This window comes from Solanum pennellii, chromosome 12 (assembly GCF_001406875.1).
Source record: "Solanum pennellii chromosome 12, SPENNV200".
Taxonomy (NCBI): domain Eukaryota; kingdom Viridiplantae; phylum Streptophyta; class Magnoliopsida; order Solanales; family Solanaceae; genus Solanum; species Solanum pennellii.
Window position 1 is genome coordinate 78,284,303 of NC_028648.1, and position 23,088 is coordinate 78,307,390.

General features: G+C 30.1%; 2 protein-coding genes across 2 annotated transcripts; both read left to right on the top strand.

Moving 5' to 3' along the window:
• Positions 1 to 3,992: 3,992 nt before the first annotated feature.
• On the top strand, positions 3,993 to 5,052 carry LOC107006974 (UPF0496 protein At1g20180-like). The gene has a single exon (XM_027913281.1). It carries the CDS (start codon positions 3,997 to 3,999, stop codon positions 5,050 to 5,052), a length of 1,056 nt encoding a protein of 351 aa, XP_027769082.1. The 5' UTR covers positions 3,993 to 3,996.
• Positions 5,053 to 13,909: 8,857 nt separating this feature from the next.
• Positions 13,910 to 21,190, top strand: LOC107007131 (cellulose synthase A catalytic subunit 2 [UDP-forming]-like). The gene is made up of 13 exons (XM_015205609.2): positions 13,910 to 14,268; positions 14,653 to 15,057; positions 15,137 to 15,233; positions 15,316 to 15,490; positions 17,295 to 17,561; positions 17,644 to 17,989; positions 18,102 to 18,239; positions 18,330 to 18,455; positions 18,544 to 18,756; positions 18,898 to 19,171; positions 19,356 to 19,552; positions 19,638 to 19,988; positions 20,112 to 21,190. The coding sequence occupies exons 1-13, from the start codon at positions 14,188 to 14,190 to the stop codon at positions 20,691 to 20,693; spliced, it is 3,252 nt and encodes a 1,083-aa protein (XP_015061095.1). The 5' UTR covers positions 13,910 to 14,187; the 3' UTR covers positions 20,694 to 21,190.
• The last annotated feature ends 1,898 nt before the right edge of the window (positions 21,191 to 23,088 follow it).

Sequence of the window (23,088 nt, forward strand, 5' to 3'; positions counted from 1 at the left end):
TATATATATATATATATATATATTAGTTTGCAATTAAGATCGCTATAACCAGTCGGATCTACTTTCATACAAGGAGTTTATTTGAATTTTTTCGGTGAAAAATTATATTATTTATACGTGGTTAAAATAAGTTTATATATATATAGTAGATGTCGAACCTCCTTCGGCTATCTACTTTTACAAATTTTAAACCCTTTATTGAAAATCCTGATTCCGCCTCTGGCTATAACAATTCATAAATTTCAAATTTTAAATTCGTTTGTATTATACCTAACATCTTACATATTATGTATAAGAGTTAAGATCACTACAAGATTCAAAAAATATTTAAGTAAATTAACTACACATCTCTTTAATTTAAAATCACAAGTATTTTTAGAAGATTATTTTTCTTGATTAAACTCTCATCGTCACAAATTTTAAGAATCTTTTTTTTTAATTTTATTTTTCTTGTTTAAACTCTGTATCAAATCATGTAAAGACATTAAATCAAAATGAAAGGAGTAAATAATTAAACCTCCATCGCAATCACCAACTTCTGTTTGCCAGTAATTTATACTGAGTTGTGTGATTATTTCATTTAAAAATATTAATATAACAATTTTATTTTATATATTTTTAACACACTCGTCACATTCAGAATTTTTTTAGTTTGATTTTAATAATATTAAAATCAATTAAGTTGATTTTGATAATTTTAAATTCAATCACAACTAATCTAATAAATATATATTATATTTAATTTGATTTAATTATTATAATTTTAAAATTGATTAAGTTAATTTAACTTTAATCTTAACTAATAACCAATCCAAACTGATCCATAAACACCGTGAACAATCAAGGAAATTTGTTTCCAAGAACATTTTTGTTAGGTTTTTTCAAAGCCTACCTAATAATATTAATTAATTGTGAGGAATTACACGTGTCATAACCCCCTTCCTCTAAAAGGTGGAGTAAAAGAAGAAAAAGCATAAAAATTAAATAGGATGTAACATGGGACACTAGCTAGGTAGGCAAAACTCAACAGGATCCCGAAAAAAATATTAACGATACGATGGAGCAGTAAGTACTCTTTAATAAAATTAATGATTTTGAATATCAAATCATTTTTAATAAAGAATATTTTATGCTCAAAATAAGATATTTCAGTGCAAATATATATGAATTAATCTGATTTAAAGAAAAAAGTATTGACAATCAAATTAAAAAAAAAGTAATACTAGTCATCAATAATTTGAACCTTTTATGTATACACAATTCTATGAAGTAACTTTAACTTTCTATTAGGGTGTTTCTGGCTCAAAAAAGATATTTTTTTTCCACAAAAATGTCTTTCTTAAAAAATAAGTGATATTAATTAATAATAATGCACTATAAAATACTTATACCATTAATTCCTTATAGTAACAATCTGATTATATTGTTATTTTCTTAATTATATAGTGGAAGACAGGTGTTAATCTATGCATTTCAAGAAAATTAGTTCTGTTAAGTGAAGTTGCTTAACAAAATTGTTCTGCCAGCCTAACTTAAGTAAGTTGGCTTGAGAGGGCGGTGTAAAATTAACTTTGTTTCTTTTTCTCAATCAGGGTCGGAGTTTACATTAGAGTTTTGACTAAATTCAAATCACGTTCTGCATGGTCTATTTGGGTGTGGCGCTCTCAACAAGATTTTTTTTCTATTCAGGGCTCGAACCCGAGACACCTGGACCACCCGGGGTTCGGAGGCCACATTGGAGCTCCGACTAAATTCTAATCGCACTCTACAGGATCAATTCGGATGTGGCGCTTCCAACAAAAAAAATTTCCCTACCTAGGGCTCGAACTTGAGACATCTTGTTAAGGGTGAAGCAAAATTGGCCTTGTTATCTGATGACAATGTGTGATATTATTGATGCTACGGAGCTCGATAACTAATATTACTGTAAGTTTATGAATTATTAGTCATTTAAGTTTGATAAAAACTTAGCCACATGAATGAAATTATCATTAAAAGATATGGTGTAGCGTTAAATAAACTCTACAAAACATAAATTTAAATCTCGATACAGATATCAGATACGGATCGAAAAAACTTATGTGATGGAGTTGTTGTGGCCTCTTTCTCAATTTATGTAATTTCTCGTCGACATATTATTATTATTATTGCTTGAGGTCCACTCATTAGCCTATTTTTGTAAATCTATCTTTCACACTATTAATTCTCCCAAGTTGCTTAATTTAATTATTTTTCAGTTTTTTTTATGTAACATGATTCATGCACCATTTTATTCAAATAGCAAACTTGAATATACTCATTACATATATATAGGTAAAGCATATACTTTTTATACATAAATCATGCAAAAAAGGCATATAACCGTGAAAGTAAAGTTGTGAGAGATAAGGTTAGCTTAACTTTAATTAATTTCAAGAACACACCTCTTATTAACCCATATTAGCAACAACCCTAGCAAATATATGGCATAAGTTATTTCTTTCGACGAACTGATCTGTTATAACTACTTACAAATTAAATTTGAAAAGAAAAAATTCTCGTGTCATAAAAACTAAAATCTCACCTAAAAAATTATATACATTAAATTAAAAATATATTTGTAAAGAATTACAAAATAAAATCTCCACACAAAAAACACTCTTTTCCTTTCTTCTTAGGAAAAAAGGTGTGAAATATATCCGAACTTTGACCAAAATTTTTGTTATGATACCAAATTTTGAAAAGAACCTTTTACACCCTGCATTTTTTGATAGTGTATTTTTAAGGTATATATGTACCTACGTGGACACAAAAATATTGCATAATTATAAATAATAATGTGTTCACCTGGGCACATATTTATCTTTAAAATACATTATTAAATAGTTCAGGGAGGCAAAAGGTCGTTCATAAAGTTTGGTATCGTAACAACAATTTCAGCCAAAATTAAAATATTTTTCAAACCCTTTTCGTTTCTTTCTTACTTAGAGAATGAATGAATGTGTAAAGTTTATAACCACAAAGGATAACGTAAGATACAATATTTAAAACTATAAATCTTATTATAAGTGGTTTTAAAAGGTTCACAACTCTACCACACAACCTAGGATTTAATTATTTTGGTAGCTCTCTCTCATCATCTCAATTTCATTGCTTCTTATAAAGTCTTATAATGTGATACACATATTTTTTGGAGTGATACATCACAAACTCTTTTTATTACTACTATATATATATTCCATTAGTGCATTTGAAAGCAACTTAGATTTTTAATTAAACAATATATTATATCCATCCATCTATAAGCTTTAATAATTTATTGAAGAGTTTCAAGATATGAGTGGAGAAGACAAAGCTTGTAAAACCATCAAAGGTAAGTTAACCATATGATTATATTACTAGTCTTTTGAACTTCCAATTGTTAAAGCAATTAATTTTCATGAGTTTCTTGAAAAAGTTTAATTCGTACTCTCTATTCTATTTTAACTGTCGTTTTAAATAATATTCAAGTTCATTAAGAAGAAGAAATAATGCATGTAAGTTACTTTTATTTATTAGATATTTCTTTTTTATAATTGAGCAATATTAAAAAGAATTGCGTACTACTTCGATATGAAGGTATATATAGTTGAAAATAGTTGCCAACTTTGGTCTTGAATTTCAAAAACGATATTTATTTTGAGATAATCTTTTGGGCTATAATGGTAATTGAAATGGGATGAGGGAATACTAAATAATTGAAATACATAAGGTTAGCTAGCTTTTCATTAAATTAGGATTTAATTACATTAAACACTTCTATAATATGTTATATCATATATGACACATTTTCATTTACACTCCTTATATTTTAAAATTAAATATTTATACCTTATATACTATGGAAATTTTATATTCACATCCCATGTGAGGTAAATTAGAAATTTCAATTATACTAACATATATACTGAATTAATTTATTAGACTCTTTTTATATAGTTTTTAAATACGTAAATTTTATTTTCAGATACGAAGATCATGATGAGAGAGGGTAGAAGGAGCCTCAATGTCAATGAAGAGTACCAAGGTGCATTAAGAACAAAATCATATGGTGAATTTTTTATGAAAGCTCATGACCTATTAGTAAATAATAATAACAATAATATTAATCAACCATTATCACCCAATTCTCAATATTCATTATTTTCAGATATACTTCTTGAGCCAGGCCAAGAAACAATAAAAAATATTCTTGAATCAACTAATATTTTTCCAAAAAAATATAATCTCAAACCCCTTCTTTTAAATTACTTCAATATTAGTGCAAAAGCCTCAAAATTTTGTAGCCATATTCTCAAAACAATAAATCAAGTCCAAAATGACTATGATTTCGTTGAACAAATCCTCGATTCGATCGATAATAATTTTTCCTCTCACCTTATACTAGAGCTAAGATCTTATATTATCCATAACAACCAGTTTTCGGACCTCAAAAAACAAGATTTTACGCGAATCAACGATGAATATTCGTCGATTTTGCAACGTCTGAGTTTAAAGAGGAAAAAAATAGCTAGGAAAATAAAATTTATTAAATGTGTAAATAAGGTTTCAGGGGTATTTGTGACAACAACATGTGGATTAGTAGCTGTTGCAGCTGTGGTACTAGCAGCACATACACTAGCTGCACTTATAATGGGGCCAGCTATTTTGACCATTATACCCTTAAAGCGATTGAAAATTAATAAATTCACGAATCGTCTACGATTCTTGAAATGTGGATTTCTAAGAAAAATCGGAGCACAACTTGACGTAGCGGCGAAAGGCACATATATTTTGAACAGGGATTTCGATACGATGAGTAGGCTGGTGGATCGATTGCACGACGAAATTGAACATAATAAGGCCATGATAAAGTTGTGTTTGGATAGAAGGGAAGATAGTATTTCATTGGAAGTGTTGAAGGAGTTGAAAAAGAGTAATGTTGGATTTAGGAAACAAGTGGAAGAGCTTGAAGAACATGTTTATTTATGTCTTTTAACTATTAATAGAGCTAGAAATTTGGTGATTAATGAAATTGGAAAATCTTGTGAGTGAATGAAAAATCAAATATTAGACATGTATATTGTGTATATATATGTATATTCTTTGATTTGCAAATGTAAGTGTTTATGCATTTACTTAACTTATTTAATTAAAATTTAGATCATTGTTTTATAACTATAAAAGAATATATATTTTACGTCCGAGAGATCTTTATCATATAGTATAGTAGTCCTGTTCTTCCGACAAAAATATTAATTTGTTGGCTTAATTCCTTTATGGGCTTTTATGGGCCTAGTGTAGTGGGTCATAGAAGTGGATCCCAAGTATCATACCCATGTAGACTAATCTTTGTTCTTTTTCTAGGCAATTGGTTCCAATAACCAAACAACCTAAAGGTATAGATAGTCCAAGAATTTATTTATACTCGATATTTACAATGAAACATATTAGATTCATAGTGTTAAGAACTAATTATATCTCACCGCAAGAAATTTTTGATATTCAAAGCTCGAATTCGAGATCTCTATATATTGCATCATATCCTTTGGTGATAATTTTACTTATTTTTTTCTCTGTGCAAGTAAAATTATCTAATAAAGGAACCAAGCCAAAAGGTGAGAAATGACTACCTTTCGAAATAAAAATTATTAGAAGTTTATGAGTTAAGAATTTTAGTTAAAATTTAAGTTACTGAGTCTTAATTTATAATTAATTCATATTCAATGATAAATATAAAAATTTTGATCAAATTATTCACTTCTACAAAATAACCAACATGTAAGTTTGGAAATAGTTTTTATTTGTAATCATCAAGACTTGTATAAGACTACATTCATTGCGCTCTTATTTATATTTTTTATTTTAAGAAGAAAAAAAAAGAAGAAGAAATGGTCGTAGACCACTTCACATTTTAATTTTTTTTTAAAAAAAAACTACGATATTTTTATAAGAAATCTTTATTATGCTATTTATTAAAGAACTGAAAATGATTTTTTTTAAATAATAATTTAATGTATAAGTGGTCAAGAAATCTCATTGGATCACTTTTAATATATATATATATATATATATATATATAGAGATATATATATATATATAATTCAAATTTTTTCTGATCAATGAGTTTCACCAACTCATCCTAAGTCATAACCAAACTATGTCGACTATTTCAAAGTCATATGTACCACGCTTTTCTTCAATATAATATTTTTAATCATCATATATAGTTTTATTTTTAAAATTTTTAAAATAATTCGCCGCAGTTATAATTTCTACTCTTTGGATGAGCACATTATGATAAGTATTTCTAGGCATTGAATAAACTTTTCACCGTATAATAATTTACTAATCATACTATAAATCATATAAATCTTATTATTATTATTATTGTTAATGTTGTTGGTTTTGACATATATACAAGTGTTTGGTATTTATTTTCAAAGTGTTTCAATAAGTAAAGAAAAGAAAGTATTTTTTACATAATTTAGTAAAAAATTAGGAGAGACGGATGAGAGAGTGAAATTGAGAGCGTTAGATCATGAATTAACAGTCACTCGTAAAATTTGTTTTCCTTATTTTTATCGAGGAAGTTGGTTACTGTATTTAAAAACTTATTTTTATTAGAGTTTAGAAAAAATTATCGAATCTTATATAAGAAAAATTTAAATTATTTTCGTCAAAGATATTTTTATTCCTACCAAACCCAATTTTGAACATGGTTCCAATTTTCAAACAATATGTATACTTAATCATTCTAATTTTATAACTAAAGATATCTTACATTTTGTTTTAATTTAAACATACGATACATGATATAAAAATCTTGCATTTTATTGTACGATATATCACATAAATCGAAACGAAAAAAATATTATTAATCATAAGTAGCCAAATTTAGACAACTCAAGAGGTGTTGGTTGACACCTAATAAAACCAACACATCGAACATCACTCATAATTTCTCTTTTAAATGTCGGTAGTGGGCCCACATAACATGCCACGTGGAATTTTGTCGGCATACCACGTTTGTAAACTTTAATTTTGGACCCTAAAGATATGACTATTCCACTTTTACTTCTTTTATTGTTTTTGTTTTTCTATGTCGTGTGATCATCAAATATTTTTCGATCGATTTGCGATAGAGTATTAAGTATTTTTTTTATTTTTAATTAAAAAAATTTATTTATGCTTTAGATATATAAAATCATCTTGTACGAGGAGGTTTTTTTTTTAAAAAAATAAAAATATATTTTATTGATAGATAACGCAGGTATAATTTCATTCTTTGAATTTGGATGATCGTGAATGACGAATTTCTCAAACTAGATTTATTTAAATTTGATCTCACTGATTTTGGATCTTCTCGAAGTGTTTTACTATTAAGAAAAAAATTAGCATATTTTGATTTATTTATAAATATTTCAAGAATTTACTTGATTTTCGAAATTACTTCTTAAAAGAAAATATTTGATGTCAAAAAATATTTGATGTCGTTTTGATTTGTTTGTGCTTACTCCATGAATTTATAAGAATTTTTTGGGATTTGATTGTGCAAGTAGTATCTTGATTTTATTATGAATTTTTTTTGTGACTTGAATTAAATTAATTGAGCCTCAAATTAAATATCAATTTTTAAAATGAACTTGTATCATAATTTATAAATAAAAAAACAAAAAAACCAAAAACACAATGACGAGAGGACTCTTATAATTAATTTCAAAAGAAAAATATCATTTGTATTATAAATAAATATATTATCATATTTTAATATTGTTGATATACTTCCTCCATTTCACAAAGATTGACCTAGTTTGACTTGACAGGAAATTTAAGAAAATAAAGAAGACTTTTGATCATGTGGTCCTAAATTAAAGTTATGTCAAACGTATGAAATTGTTCTTTAATCTTGTGGCCTTAAACATGCTACGTGAAAAGTTATTACAAAAAAAAATCATTCTTTTTAAAAACATACTAAAAAGAAAAGGAGATCATTATCTTTTAAACGGAAAGAGTACTAATTTCTTCGTATTATATAGTTATCTAAGTCGAAAATAGGAGGTTGGAGACTTTGGAGTTTTTTTTTTTAACTCATACGAAATGGTAATAAGATAGGAAATTCTTAAAATAATTATTGTGTTTTTTTAAAAAGTAGATACACAAATAAAATAAAAAATTTATAATTTTAAATGTATTATATAAAAAGTTGAATTATAAAGTATATATTAAATCGTCCAATTTTCACCGTCATGTTGTCCTCTTGATTGTTTGTACTAATTATATACTATTTTACTATGATTTGTTAATTTCTAATGATTATATAGTGTTAATATTCTTGTTTAAGGGAATTGCTTTTTTGTTAATCAATCAAGAAAATAATAAAATTAAGTCCTTGAATCCAATCAAAAATTGGCTGGATGCTTTGACTATCTTTAATTACTACTTTTGGCAACTTTAGTTCACGTTACTAAAAATCTGATTATAAATCTTAATTGTAAAATTGTAATTTATCTCTTTATAATTTTATGCTTCTCGAATATTTATATTAAGGTCTGACTAATTTAAATTTTTATGTTATAGGACTCAATTTTAGAGCAATACTCCCAAAAAGATTTTTAACTCTTATTGTCCGAGTATCAACCCATCATTTTCTGACGTTATCAAGTCACTAATTAATCGATTTAACGTTATATATAATTGATGACGTCTATTAATTTTGATTCTCGATTTTTATTCTATATTTAGTAAAGTATATTTATCCTAGTTCTAGAAACGTTGTTTATAGTTTGATACAATAATTGAATATAAGTTACATTTATATATATTTGAATATCATATTTAATTAATGAATTAATTATTAAGCTGAATTTCTTCTAAGGTAAATTAGTGTTTTTAAATAAAATCATATATTCAAAGACTTTATAAAAGTTCAAGAGATCATACTACATTCATATTTTAAAAAAGTAGCATATTTATTTATTTATATAATAAGATACAAAAGTAATTATTATTTTTTTAAAATAAAAAGCTATAGGATGGAAAGAGTGGAGGTTGTTGGACTTATTGCTAATTTTAAATTATTTTGCTAATTAGCTGTACGTAATAATGATCGTTATCTTGACAAATCAATTTCTAATAAGAAAAACTTTTCTTTTTTATTGTAAAGTTTTTCAACAAAAAATCATAGTGACGTAATAATTACAACAAAAAATCTAATTAACCATTTCTTAGAAACTAGATTACATAATTAATGGTCAAATTTTCTTTTGTTTGGATGCTTCGTATTATCTGAAAAAATTAATCAAAAATGGAAAAGCTTTTTTGTTTTTACCTTTTGAAAACTAATTTTGGTAACCACAACAATAGTAATATGAAAGTATTATTCTATTAATGATAGTAGAAAGATTATTTTCAATAAATTATCAACTAAAAATTTAAAAAAAAAGAATTCAAAGCTTAGTAGCAAAGATTAAGAAAAATTTAAAATACTAATAAAATTGTAAGATACAAAAACAAATTAAAAAAAATAAGGAGGCTATGTTTTATCATTATTACATCTTCATATTTAGTGTTATGTTCTCGTTGAATTGAAGTTGTGTCTACGTGTCATGTTATATACTCTCTCCGTCCGGATTTATTTGTTATGTTGTGTTTATTGAAAATTAATTTAATTAATTTTTAAAGGTAAATTGGATCACATTAATTTGATATTTTAAACGAAAAAATTAGATATTCTAAAACTATATGAAAAATACTATAAATTACAATTTTTTGCATATTAATATGACGAAAAAATACATCTTAAAATATTAGTCAAAATTTTTATAGTTTCACTATAAAAATAGAAACAATGACAAACAATTGTTTGCAACAAATTTTAAACATATGAAAAATGAATAAACCATATAAATAAAATATGAAGAAACGTGATTTTATTAATCAAGATAGATTGGGGTACAATTCTGTTGATTCCTTGATTCTACTCTCTTAAGATTTATAGATGATTCGAGGGCCGTTAGTGGCGTATTTTTCGAACTATGATGATTTAGATTTGACCTCTCTATATGAATAATCCATCAATTTGTGGAGTATTCGAGATCTTGATCTCTATGTGGAATATATGGAATTTCCGAGATGCCTTTTAAGGGAATTTAGTACCCTTTATATAGCATAAGCTAGGGTTTAGGGTTGAGTAGCCTCCAAGAATCCTTATCTGAGTTGAACACAGTGTGTAGAGTTCTAACTCGAATTGAACGTATCTTGTAGAATCCCACAAAATTTCAATGTCTACAATAATACCAGACGAAGGGAGTATAATCATCTTCTCTCAATTCTTTCTCGTCCCACGTAGCTATCTTCATTTCATTTAATTTATCTCACAGTTAATTTCTCACACTTTCTTACTAACACATTTATACTCTTCCTCTTCACTTATTTGAACTATCTTCATTAATTTCACTTTCGTGATCTCTTGTCCACCACTAAAATCACTCTAATCCCTTCTAACTCCGTATAACTTCATTCCTAATCATAATGTCTAACATGATCTCTTCTATACTAACTCAAGGTACACTAAGCTAGCATAGTAATAAACTTCATTATGTAACAATTTATTTATCACTTATATAAATATCAAGTTGTTTCAAGTAATATGGCATGTAAACGCACCATAAATTTATATATTTTTCTTTATGAATAAAGTGGGTAGAACATGTTATTTTTAATATCTTTTATTTTCGTTAGAACATGTTTTTCAATGTCACATTCTAAGACTTTGACATTAATTTGCATGTTACTTTCAACAGTATACTGTTTTATTAGTTTATTTTTCAATATTTTTTTTCTATATTTAGTTAGGTTTTTTTTTAAAGTGATTTTTTAAAACTTAAATAAAATTATAATGATATTAAATTTCTCAAGTATTTAATAAAAATTTTGATGCATAGATATACTAAATATAAATAAGAATTGCACGTAATATTTTGAATCAGATTTTAATTTAAAGACATATTGTGTTAGATGTAATGCAGACTAAATTACTATCGTCTATCGAATTTAAGGTGTAAAAATATATATCTTCTCATCATTTATTGTTCTTACTAAAATAAATTATTTTCAAAACTCTAAATTGAGATAAGTGATTAACCTAATGCATGTTGTTAATTAACCAAATATGTATAAATTAAAAAAGTAGATCTATTCTTAAAAAATCAAAGTAAAATGCTTTAAACACTAAAAACAAATTCACCGATTGTGGAACGTAAATATTAATTATAGTTATCCAAAAACGAAAATTAATTATATAACTATGATTTTATATATGTAAAATTATGACTTTGTTACAATATTTAATCAGGAAAAGATTGTGTTTAATGGAGAAAACAGAGTATTCCTAATTTTTATTTTTATTTTTTAAAATAATCTAAGGAGACATTTGAACATAATTTACTTGATTTTCAAAATCATTATTCAAAAAAGTGTACTACTATATAGTTGACTGACTTTCTACACATTCAAAACATAACTTCAATTTTTGAAAAACTTTATTTCAAATGCTATTTTTTTTTAAAAAAATATTTTATTTTTTATGTCGAAACACTAGAAACTAAACAAAAACAAAATATTAGAAATAACAAATACAATAAACATAATAAGGCTCTAAAGTTCGATAATTGTGCTCCATAATTATAACTTGTTGCTATGGAAGTCGTAGTTTGCATATTTTTTTATGTTTATATATTTCACCTGCAAATATATAAATAGGGTAAGTACATACAAATTCTATATTTATAAATTTATGATTTTTTCAGAACTCCAATTGTGTATTTCGCTTGTTAATATATAAACATGATAATTTATTATGAATTTTTCATAAATCATACTATATTACGAAATTCTGAATTTATACATTCAGAAACCAAATTATATAAATTCTGAATTTATACAAATCAAACAAATTATACAAATCAAGCGAATAACAAAAATCAAAAAAACTGTAATCACAAATTACAATTTTCTTAAAGTATAACTATAATATTTAATATAAGCTAAATATTTGGTACCCTCCATAATTTTTCCAATTAAATACCAATTTATGTACACTTGAATAAGTCAGTGAACAATTTAATACGGTAACCAAGAGATCTGGTGATTGAAAACAAATAAAAATAAAATTGAGAGGGACAAAGCTGGTGAAGAAGGATCCATATGGTCCACTTTGCTGTATTATTAGTAGCATATAATTTATTATATGAATTTAATTAAATAGAGCAAGCTGTGTTCTGAGTCTTTTGTTGTGAAAATATAGAGGGCATGTGGATGCATTTCTGTACACATGTTTAGTCTTTACTATATCCTACTATTTAATACCCCATCCCAACCTTCACTCGGAACGGATCTAGGAGAAGACGAGGGTGTTTCTAATCTGAATCTTCAGATAGAAAAAATAAATGATTTATACATATAATTTTAAGATTTTAAGTCCAAATATGAAACATTAATCTATTATTGAAAATCATGAATTCATCATTGTCTCACTTCAGACAAAAGTGTTCCCAATCTGAATCTCTCGATATAAAATAATATGAGATTTTAAATTCAAATATCAAATTTTACTTTATTACTAAAAATCATAAACTCGTCATCGCCTCACTCTATCCCACCCCCACCCTCCTCTATAATATGATTTTCATATCACTTTGGAATGTTTCTCTTTCAAGCCATGCCTACATTGGCCTTTGAAGTGTTTACTTGCTAGTGTTATTCATATTCAATATGTTTGGATGGTTATTACTTATTGTATAGTGTGTATTTTTTTGTCTTTCTGTTATTAAGTTTTATTTCATTGTTAAAGTCATAATCGTATAATGTTTTTTTTAAAAAAATTTATTTATCTGATTTTAACTTGATATATAATTTTAAAAATAAAGTTAAAAATTGACAGTATAGTTCTAATAGATAGTCAAAAATAGCTTTTGTATAAGAATTAACAATATAGTTTTAATCGATCGATAAAAATAGATGAATACAATCACCAAAAATTTATTACAAAACTGTCTCAAAAAATTACTAACATTAATTCATTATGAATTTTATGAACACAAATATTCAAGCAAATTATCATTTGAGATATGTGAAATAACAATTTTTTAAAGATTTACAACAAATTATCAAATTTCAAAAAGACATTTTTATTTCAAAATTAATTTTAGTTTGTCAATATGGAGTCTAAATGACTTCAAATATAATATCCTACCACTCTAAATTATCAAATTTCAAATAATTTCTTATTATATGATTCATCAATAGAAAATAATCCCTAGTAATACTCTCTCTCTCATTTGACTAAACAGAACCTTAAATACAGTAAAATAGATTAGACATCATAATCATCTTCATCATCATTAATTACATTTCCTTAAGTTTTGGTTACAAAATTATTAATGTCACTCTAATTATAAAAAAAGCAAACTCAGCGGTTATGGTGCAGGACTGAAACTGTTTCACTCTCAATCAGAGATTTTAAATTTAAGTTCTGCATATGAAGAAAATTCTGTTAAAAGTACCACTCAGAAATAGTCATACCATGCACGATCTTAATTGAAACATCAATATAAACGTCGAAAAAAATCAGTTCATTACAAACGTACTCTCCCTTCACTCCCCACCCCCACCAAGTTGGGTCCCACTTACACCCTCACCCCCCCACTCTATCATAGTCCCCCACCTCTTGCTCTTCTGTCTCTTGTGCATTACGCGTTGAACTTTCAAACATTTTTTTTTCTTCCCATTTTACCCCTCTTTGTCTTTGTCAAATCCTTAGTTATTCAACTCTCATGTTAATTGATTCTGTGATCCACCCCCACTAACAACAGCTCAACATTGAGAGAAACCCATTATACATTAACTTGGGTTTCTCTCAAACAAGGAAAAGAATCTACCTACTACCCCTAACCCCACCCCACCCCACCCCACACATAAAAAGAATTAATTTTTCTACTAAATGTGTATTTGTACCTCATTTTCTGTCATTCTTTAAGTTAAAAGGGGAAAAGGAGGAAAAGGGGTTGTTGTTTCTTGTATTAGGTGTTCAAGAACCCATTTTTCTTGATGTGTAGTGTAATGGGGTTTTGGGTATGTTGATAAGTGAAGTGGGTTTGTGTTTCTTGTTTTGAAGTTGATTTTTTGGTAATGGATACTAAAGGGAGACTTATTGCTGGTTCACATAATAGGAATGAGTTTGTTCTCATCAATGCTGATGAAGTTGGAAGAGTAAGTGCTATAAAAATCCAATCTTTTTTTTCATTTTTAGTATATAATTGCACCTCCATAGTGAATTAATTCAAGAGATTTGAGGATCTGGTGTGACTTTTTGTGTCGGTGGTAATGTTCTTGACCTTTTCCAAGTTGCCTATTTTCTTTTTATGTGCTAAAGTTTACTTCTTTTTGTAAATCCCTTGTTTCCTCTTCTTTGTCTTGCTTTGTTATGACTTATGACTGTAAAAAATTGGATCTTTCAGCTCATGTTAATTTGTTGTAGTAATTTCCATTAGCTATTAGGTTATTGAAATGTTAAAATGTGGATGTGAATTCAAAGGATGGAACTTCTTGATCTGAGGAGTTCAATCTCTTGTTTTTGTTGTTGGTTGATGGCAGGTAACTTCTGTGAAAGAATTGAGTGGGCAGATTTGCCAGATTTGTGGAGATGAGCTCGAAATAACGGTAGATGGGGAGCCATTTGTTGCTTGCAATGAATGTGCATTTCCTGTTTGCAGACCTTGCTATGAGTATGAAAGGAGAGAGGGGAATCAAGCTTGTCCTCAATGTAAAACTAGGTATAAGCGAATTAAAGGAAGTCCTCGAGTTGAAGGGGATGATGAAGAAGATGAATTTGATGATCTGGACAATGAGTTTGACCCTCATCAAACTGCTGAAGCTGCCCTTTCAGCTCGCCTTAACGTTGGCCGGGGTAATCCTAATGCTTCTGGATATGCTACCCCATCAGAGATGGATCCTGCTGCCCTTGGCACAGAGATCCCTCTTCTTACTTATGGTCAAGAGGTAACGATACAAGATTTGTTATAATGGTGTTCATAATTTTGCTAGTTTTTACATAAATAATTAGTTTATTGTTTTGCAGGAGGATGGAATTTCAGCTGACAAACATGCTCTTATAGTCCCACCATTTATGAGTCGTGGGAAGAGAGTTCATCCAGTCGCGGATTCCTCCATGTCTTGTAAGTTAAATCAGAATATCTTGTTATAATTCTTTGACCAATTTTTGAACTCTAAGAGGCTTAATGTGGCTGGTGTTTGCAGTTCCTCCTCGCCCCATGGATCCTAAGAAAGACTTGGCTGTTTATGGGTATGGTAGTGTTGCATGGAAGGAAAGAATGGAAGACTGGAAGAAAAAACAGAACGATAAATTACTGATGATTAAGCACGAAGGAGGTGGTAACAATGATGGAGATGAGCTGGATCCTGACTTGCCCAAGTAGGTTCCTTTTTCTTTTATTCTGTTAATCTCTTAAGTGAGTCCCGATGATGATATGATTTGTTAATTGTTTGTTTTATTCTCGGCAATGGTAATTTGACTTAGCAAGTGCACACTGCTTGTAGCATTCTGAGTGATTATGTGCCAAAGACAGTAGCGAAGTTTGGAAATTTATTGAAGGGTGTCAAAATATGAAAAAGTAGACATATGTAAAAAGTAAGGGGGGGGGGGGTAACATATAGTATTCATACATAAATCTTAAATTTTAATCTAGCTAAACATTGTGATTTTCCGACAAAGGGGTGTCAATTGACACCCCTTAGAATAGACAAAGAAATGTCATGGTGTCGGTAGTTTAGTATGCGGCCAAAGGGTCGGTATCACGTTTATCTTTTGAGGTCTTGCGCATAGAGACAACCTGTTTCTTAAGTCATGGAATTTGGGACCTTTCAAGGCGACATCTTAGCCTCTATCCAAGTTTTGGAATCTTCCAAAATTAGTTAATATTAGCACAAGTACATATATGGAAATAACAGCTGTTGTAAGTGGCGATAAAATTTAAAAATAACGGATGCACCTCCATAGATGTTGGTTTGCTTGGATTGTTTGACGACTCGCTTGTACTTTCTTATTCGTCAAATCAAATCTCCACACTAGTGGACACTTGGACTTGTTCTGCTGGTCCCCACTCTTGTAGGAGGACCCAGGGTTGATTTGGACAAAAAATAAACCGGGTATATTTAACTTATTGTTTATTGGGCTTTGATCAAAAGCTATAATAAAGCGGATGCGAGTCGAAAATGGAAAAGTAAGGGCGTGTTTGGTTGAATGAAAATGTTTTCCATGAAACGTTTTCTGGAAAATGTTATCTTGGAAAAGAAGTGGATTTCTTACTTATTTTATAAGTTTTGGTAAGTAAGCAAAAATTTATTCCAAGAGCATTGTATATAATCTAGCTAAACACTAAGGAGGTGAGATAGGATGTTATTCTCCGTATTTTTAAGGAACTTATTTTCCAAGAGAAAAAGTTTTAAAACATTATGACCAACCAAACATAGGAAAAACAACCTTCAGTGAAAGAATGTTGTAGGATTTTAATTTCATTATTTTAGTTAGATTAGTAAAAAAAAAGGAATAAAGGAGAAGAAATGGAAAGCATGATATGCAAATACAGATTCTGCTACTGGATAAATTCATACCTTGTTGTTTTTCCTTGATTCCCCTTTGTAGGCTGCACTTTCCCTGTAGAAACAAATTCCTGCTAATTTGATACTATGAACCAAACATTCTTCAAGAAATGCATATTACTAAATAAAATAGCAATTACTAATCGATATTCTAGAATCCTTGTATTATAATCTGTGCGGAATGGTCAATGTAATAGGATGAAACCATGGGAGATCAGGGTAAACACTAAGTGATTTTTTCCCATTTGCTTAAAGCCTTGTTGGACAGAGTGATAAAGTATCTTTGTTGGGATGATCAGGTACCTGGTGAAATGGTCGAGGTGTCTACAAGCTAGCTTTGACATCGATTCTTAAAAAAATAAAATACACATTTTACACGAGCTTTTTGATAAACTATCCATTGGAGCCCTTTGAAATAGGCAAAAATCATGCATTGTGGGGATATCCACTTTCTCCCTCTCAATATCTTGTCTTCTCTAATTGTTCTTTGAGTTCTAAATGTTCCATGCTGATTTGTTCTAGTGAGGACCTTTTATATTCTAAATGTTGTTTAGTGCTTTATTTGGATGTTTTTCGAAATCCTGAGATTTATCTTTCTTCCTATAACCACGTTGCAGGATGGATGAAGGCAGACAACCACTTTCCAGAAAGAAGCCTATTGCTTCTAGCAAGCTAAGCCCATACAGATTAGTCATTTTACTTCGACTTGTAATTCTTGGGCTCTTTTTCCACTATAGAATAATGCATCCTGTCCATGATGCTTATGGATTGTGGTTGACATCTATTATATGTGAAATATGGTTTGCCGTATCCTGGATATTCGATCAGTTTCCAAAATGGGTTCCCATTCAGCGAGAGACATACCTAGATAGGTTATCACTGAGGTAAACATTTTTTTATGGCATGCAACTTGTAAATCAATGTCTCAATCGTCCTAACCTGTTCTCTGCTGTATATTTTTCTCAGGTATGAGAAAGAAGGGAAGCCTTCTGAGTTGGCCCATATTGACGTTTTTGTTAGTACAGTGGATCCTTTGAAAGAGCCTCCACTTATTACTGCAAATACTGTTCTCTCCATTCTTGCTGTGGATTATCCGGTGGATAAGGTTTCATGCTATGTCTCTGATGATGGTGCTGCCATGCTTACTTTTGAGGCACTCTCTGAAACATCCGAGTTTGCAAGGAAATGGGTCCCATTTTGCAAGAAATTCAGTATAGAGCCTCGAGCCCCGGAGTGGTATTTTGCTCAGAAGGTTGATTATTTGAAGAACACAGTAGATCCATCATTTGTGAGGGAACGCCGTGCCATGAAGGTGTGCAAGTCATTTAAATTTTCGTTCTGCTTCCTCGTTTTCCAGGTGTATGGATATGATTGTTTAATTACTATTGGTGGAGACATAAACTTGGTACCATTTTTTGGTGCAGAGAGACTATGAAGAATTTAAGGTTCGGATAAATGGATTGGTTTCCATTGCACAAAAGGTTCCTGAGGATGGTTGGACCATGCAAGACGGAACTCCTTGGCCAGGAAACAATGTTAGGGATCATCCAGGAATGATTCAGGTTTTGTTTGCTCTCCTTCATAAACCAATTTCAAGGGGAAAATTTAAGATTATAAAATTGTGATTTTACCTGTTTCATTTCTTTACGCAGGTCTTTCTAGGCCATGATGGTGTCCGTGATATTGAAGGTAAGGTACTTCCTCGCCTTATTTATGTTTCTCGTGAGAAGAGGCCAGGATTTGATCACCACAAAAAGGCTGGTGCCATGAATGCTTTGGTAAGCCGTCTTCCATTTTCTTCCTTTTTCCTGAAAATATAGCCTTAGTTTAAATCCTATTGACTCACTTTGAAACTTGTGCTTGTAGATGCGTGTTTCAGCGGTCATCTCAAATGCTCCTTATTTACTCAATGTGGATTGTGATCACTATATAAATAACAGTAAAGCACTGCGAGAATCTATGTGCTTTATGATGGATCCCACTTCAGGAAAGAAAATATGCTACGTACAATTTCCTCAGAGATTTGATGGCATTGATCGACATGATAGATACTCAAATCGCAATGTGGTCTTCTTTGATGTGCGTAAAATGCCTTTTAGTTATTTTGTTATGCAGTGTTCCACAGATCCATACCTTATTATCTGTTTATGCTTGTGCGTATGGATATGATATGCATCCTTAGCTACCTTACTGAAGCTCATTTTATGCTTTTGGGGACAGATAAATATGAAAGGACTTGATGGGATCCAGGGTCCAATTTATGTGGGAACTGGATGCGTCTTCAGGAGGCAAGCACTTTATGGATATGATGCTCCAAAGAAGGCAAAACCTCCAGGAAAAACATGCAATTGTTGGCCGAACTGGTGTTGCTTTTGTTGTAAAGCGCGAAAGAAGCATAAGAAGGGGAAAACGACCAAGGATAAAAAGAAGATAAAAGGAAAGGATGCTTCAACTCAGGTTCATGCTCTTGAGAATATCGAGGAAGGAATTGAAGGTAAGAAAGAAGAACTTTGATAGTTGATTTTGGATTGATTTTCTACTTGCATATTTTGGTAGTAACTATTATCATTACAAAATAACTTCCTCTTTGCTTACTTCTACAGTATGATATTCCCTTGTTCATGCTAGAGCTTTTTGAGATATATGTATATCTTTTGCTAACCATCTATGTGATACAGGAATTGATAGCGAAAAAGCTTCCATCATGCCGCAAATAAAACTCGAGAAGAAATTTGGACAATCACCAGTATTTGTTGCTTCAACACTTCTAGAAGATGGTGGTGTTCCTCCAGGAGCATCGTCAGCATCTCTCCTGAAAGAAGCCATCCATGTTATTAGTTGTGGTTATGAAGACAAAACAGAATGGGGTAAAGAGGTAAACAGACTGCTTAATTTCTAACCTTTTTAGATTTGCTTGCATTTTCTGTTTGGGCTCTCATTTCATGTTTTACTTTAATCAGGTTGGATGGATTTATGGATCGGTTACTGAAGATATCTTAACTGGGTTCAAGATGCACTGCCATGGTTGGAGGTCTGTGTATTGTATCCCCAAAAGGCCTGCATTCAAAGGGTCCGCTCCTATCAATCTTTCAGATCGTTTGCATCAGGTTCTGCGGTGGGCCTTGGGATCCGTTGAGATTTTCTTTAGTAGACATTGTCCCATTTGGTATGGATATGGATGTGGTCTTAAACCATTGGAGCGGTTTTCGTACATAAACTCAATTGTCTATCCATTGACTGCCCTCCCTCTGATTGCATATTGTACATTGCCAGCCATCTGTTTGCTTACTGGGAAATTCATTGTTCCGGAGGTAAGGCTTCCCCTCTATCCGTAAATGTTATTAACTTCTTTGATCATATAAACAGAACATTATAAACTTTTATGATCAACTCATCTCGTGGACTTTTGTTGACTATTATCTTACTGTCTGCAGCTTACCAACTATGCTAGCCTTGTGTTCATGGCCCTTTTTATATCAATTGCTGCCACTACTATTCTGGAGATACGATGGGGAGGTGTTAGCCTCGAGGACATGTGGAGAAATGAGCAATTTTGGGTTATTGGTGGTGTTTCATCCCACTTCTTTGCTCTTCTCCAAGGTCTTTTTAAAGTTTTGGCTGGTGTCAACACTAGCTTCACCGTCACATCAAAAGCAGCAGATGACGGGGAGTTTTCTGAGCTTTACGTCTTCAAGTGGACATCCTTGTTGATTCCCCCATTGACCTTGTTGATTATGAACATCATTGGAGTTGTCGTTGGAGTTTCAGATGCAATCAATAACGGGTATGAGTCATGGGGTCCTTTATTCGGAAAGCTTTTCTTCGCCTTATGGGTCATTGTTCATTTGTACCCCTTCCTCAAAGGTATGATGGGGAGACAAAGCAACGTTCCCACTATCATTATTGTGTGGTCTATCCTTCTAGCTTCTATCCTTTCGTTATTGTGGGTCCGAGTCAACCCATTCTTGTCAAAAGGTGGACTCTCGTTAGAAGTATGTGGGTTGGATTGCGACTAAGAAGACGCAAAATAGAGACACATAAATGTATATGAGAACGGAAAGTTCATATCGTGGGGAGCACTTTAAGTTCATTCCCCTAACACTGTTGTTTGATCATCGATGAATATGAGGAAGAGCTTGTGATGGTTTTGTATAGATTATAAAATGCAGGTAGCAGCAGCAGCAGCAGACACATTGATATTCGTTTTGCAAAGTGTTTCTTGATTCTTTTTCGATACGTTTTTTTTGGGATTTGTGGCTTGCATTCTGTGGAGTTTCAATATCTGCAATCCCAATAGAACATAAGATTATTTGTCATAAGTTATATCCCCTTCTCAATAAGGGATTTTCACACTGAAAGCAAGTGTGTTATTGGATTCTGATGTTTCATTCTGTATGTTGTAGTTGATGGTCTGAACTGGGGAATCGATTCGATTGTTGCGTAAAATCTGTTTGTTTATCAACTTTGGTATTAGTTAGTAGTTGCCTATGAAGTTCAATTTGATTTTCAGAAATGTTAATGTTTTTGCACTGTTCATTCAATTTTGTCTTTGCTACTTGCATTTGAATGCTGCTGCTCTAATTAAGTCTAGTTATCATACTGAAACTGTGTTAGACTTTATTTGCTTCTTACCATACATAGATTTTTCTTTTCGAGTATAGTCTTTTTCTGGTAGGAAAAGTTTTAGACTCTATAAATATAGGTTCGTCCTTTTTTTTTTAGTAGTTCACCTTGTATTTCGATTGAATTAGTTGAACTTGTTTCTCTCTATAATTTGTATTTTCATATTTATACAACATTAAATCTGTCTCTTTTGGTGTATTTCTTGTTTGTTTCTTACAAGAAGGAAGTTTGTTGTGCTAATTTTCGCATTACACCTATTTATTGTCGGTTCTAATAAAATGAAATATCATTTTGATATTATGATATTTGGTATACAACAATAACGTATTGAGAATGATTCAATAGGACAATTAAAAATTCTATAGATAATCGCAACGACTTAAGAGTGAAGTAAAATAAAGAGTAAAGGGAGAGTCACAAATCTCGTGTGGTAAGATATTTGGTATAGAACAATTGAGAACGATTTAATCGGACAATTAAAATTTTTAGAAATAATCATAACGACTCAAGAGCGAAATAAAAGAAAAAAGAGTAAAGAGAGTCAGAAATCTCGTGTGGTAAGTGCCGCTCACTGCATCAAGAGGATGCTGCGTTTGCACATTGCAAAAAATCTCATCATTCTTTCCCCAAAAAAATAAAAAAACTCATAAACACAAAATTAAAATATATTTCTACCCAAAAAAATAATAATATAAGAAGATATAAAAAGAATTGTTGAAGAACAAGTTGACGGCGATTGCTAATACTAAGTGTGGAAATCCCTTTTTATAATTTTACTTTGTGTTTGCCCTAAACCCTTATTTATATTCATGAAAATTATTATAAAAGCCCACTCTAAATTTTGTTTAAGAAAAAAAAAATCAAGTTCTCCCTCTTAATTTTAGGGAAAATTGTATATAATAGCAAATTAATAACCTAAAATAAATGCAGTAGCTAAGGTTTGATTTAATTATGCTCCATAACAAACGTTTGCAAAAAATTGTCAGACGTCTCTCTCCCAAATATCTCGCTCGCCACTCTCCTCCAATCTCTCGCTCGCTTCCTCACTTTTTATACAAACACAAGTGTATAAAAATTGTTTCTAATTGTATAAAGCAAAGAAAATTGTATAAATACATATATTTTTGTTCCCCTCTCTCCCCTCTTCCAGATCTCGCTCGCCACTCTCCCAAATCTCGCTCGCCACCCTCGCCTTTCTCACTTATACAAACAGAAGCGAAATATATAAATTGCGTTTCTGTTTGTATAAAGCGTGAGAAAATTGTATATACATATGCAAGTATATATATTTTCGTCCTATACACTTATAGTTATACAATAAAAATACTCCCCTACTTAGTTTCTTTTGCCTTTCTCTCTTTCTCGTTTTATACAATTTTCAAATTGTATCTAATTTCTCTCTTTCTCGTTTTATACAATTCGATTCAATTGTATATAATCCTTGTCAAGTCTCTTTTGTCTTTCTCTTTTTCTCATTTTATGCAAATTCAAATTGTATATAATCATTCTATACACTTATAATAATACAATTCGTTTTATACACTTCATTTTTATACAGTTTTTTGCCCAAGTGTCTTTCTCTTTCTTGTTTTATACACTTCGTTTTATACAATTTGCTTCAACTGTATATGTATAGCGAATTATACAGTTTCTATATTTGCTATGGAGCGCAATTATGCAAACTTTGCTATAGCATACAAATATAAAATTTTTATTTGCTATATGTGAAAGTTGCCCATAATATTAAGCAATAGCCTTTTTCTCTCCATTATTATATGTAATATTAAT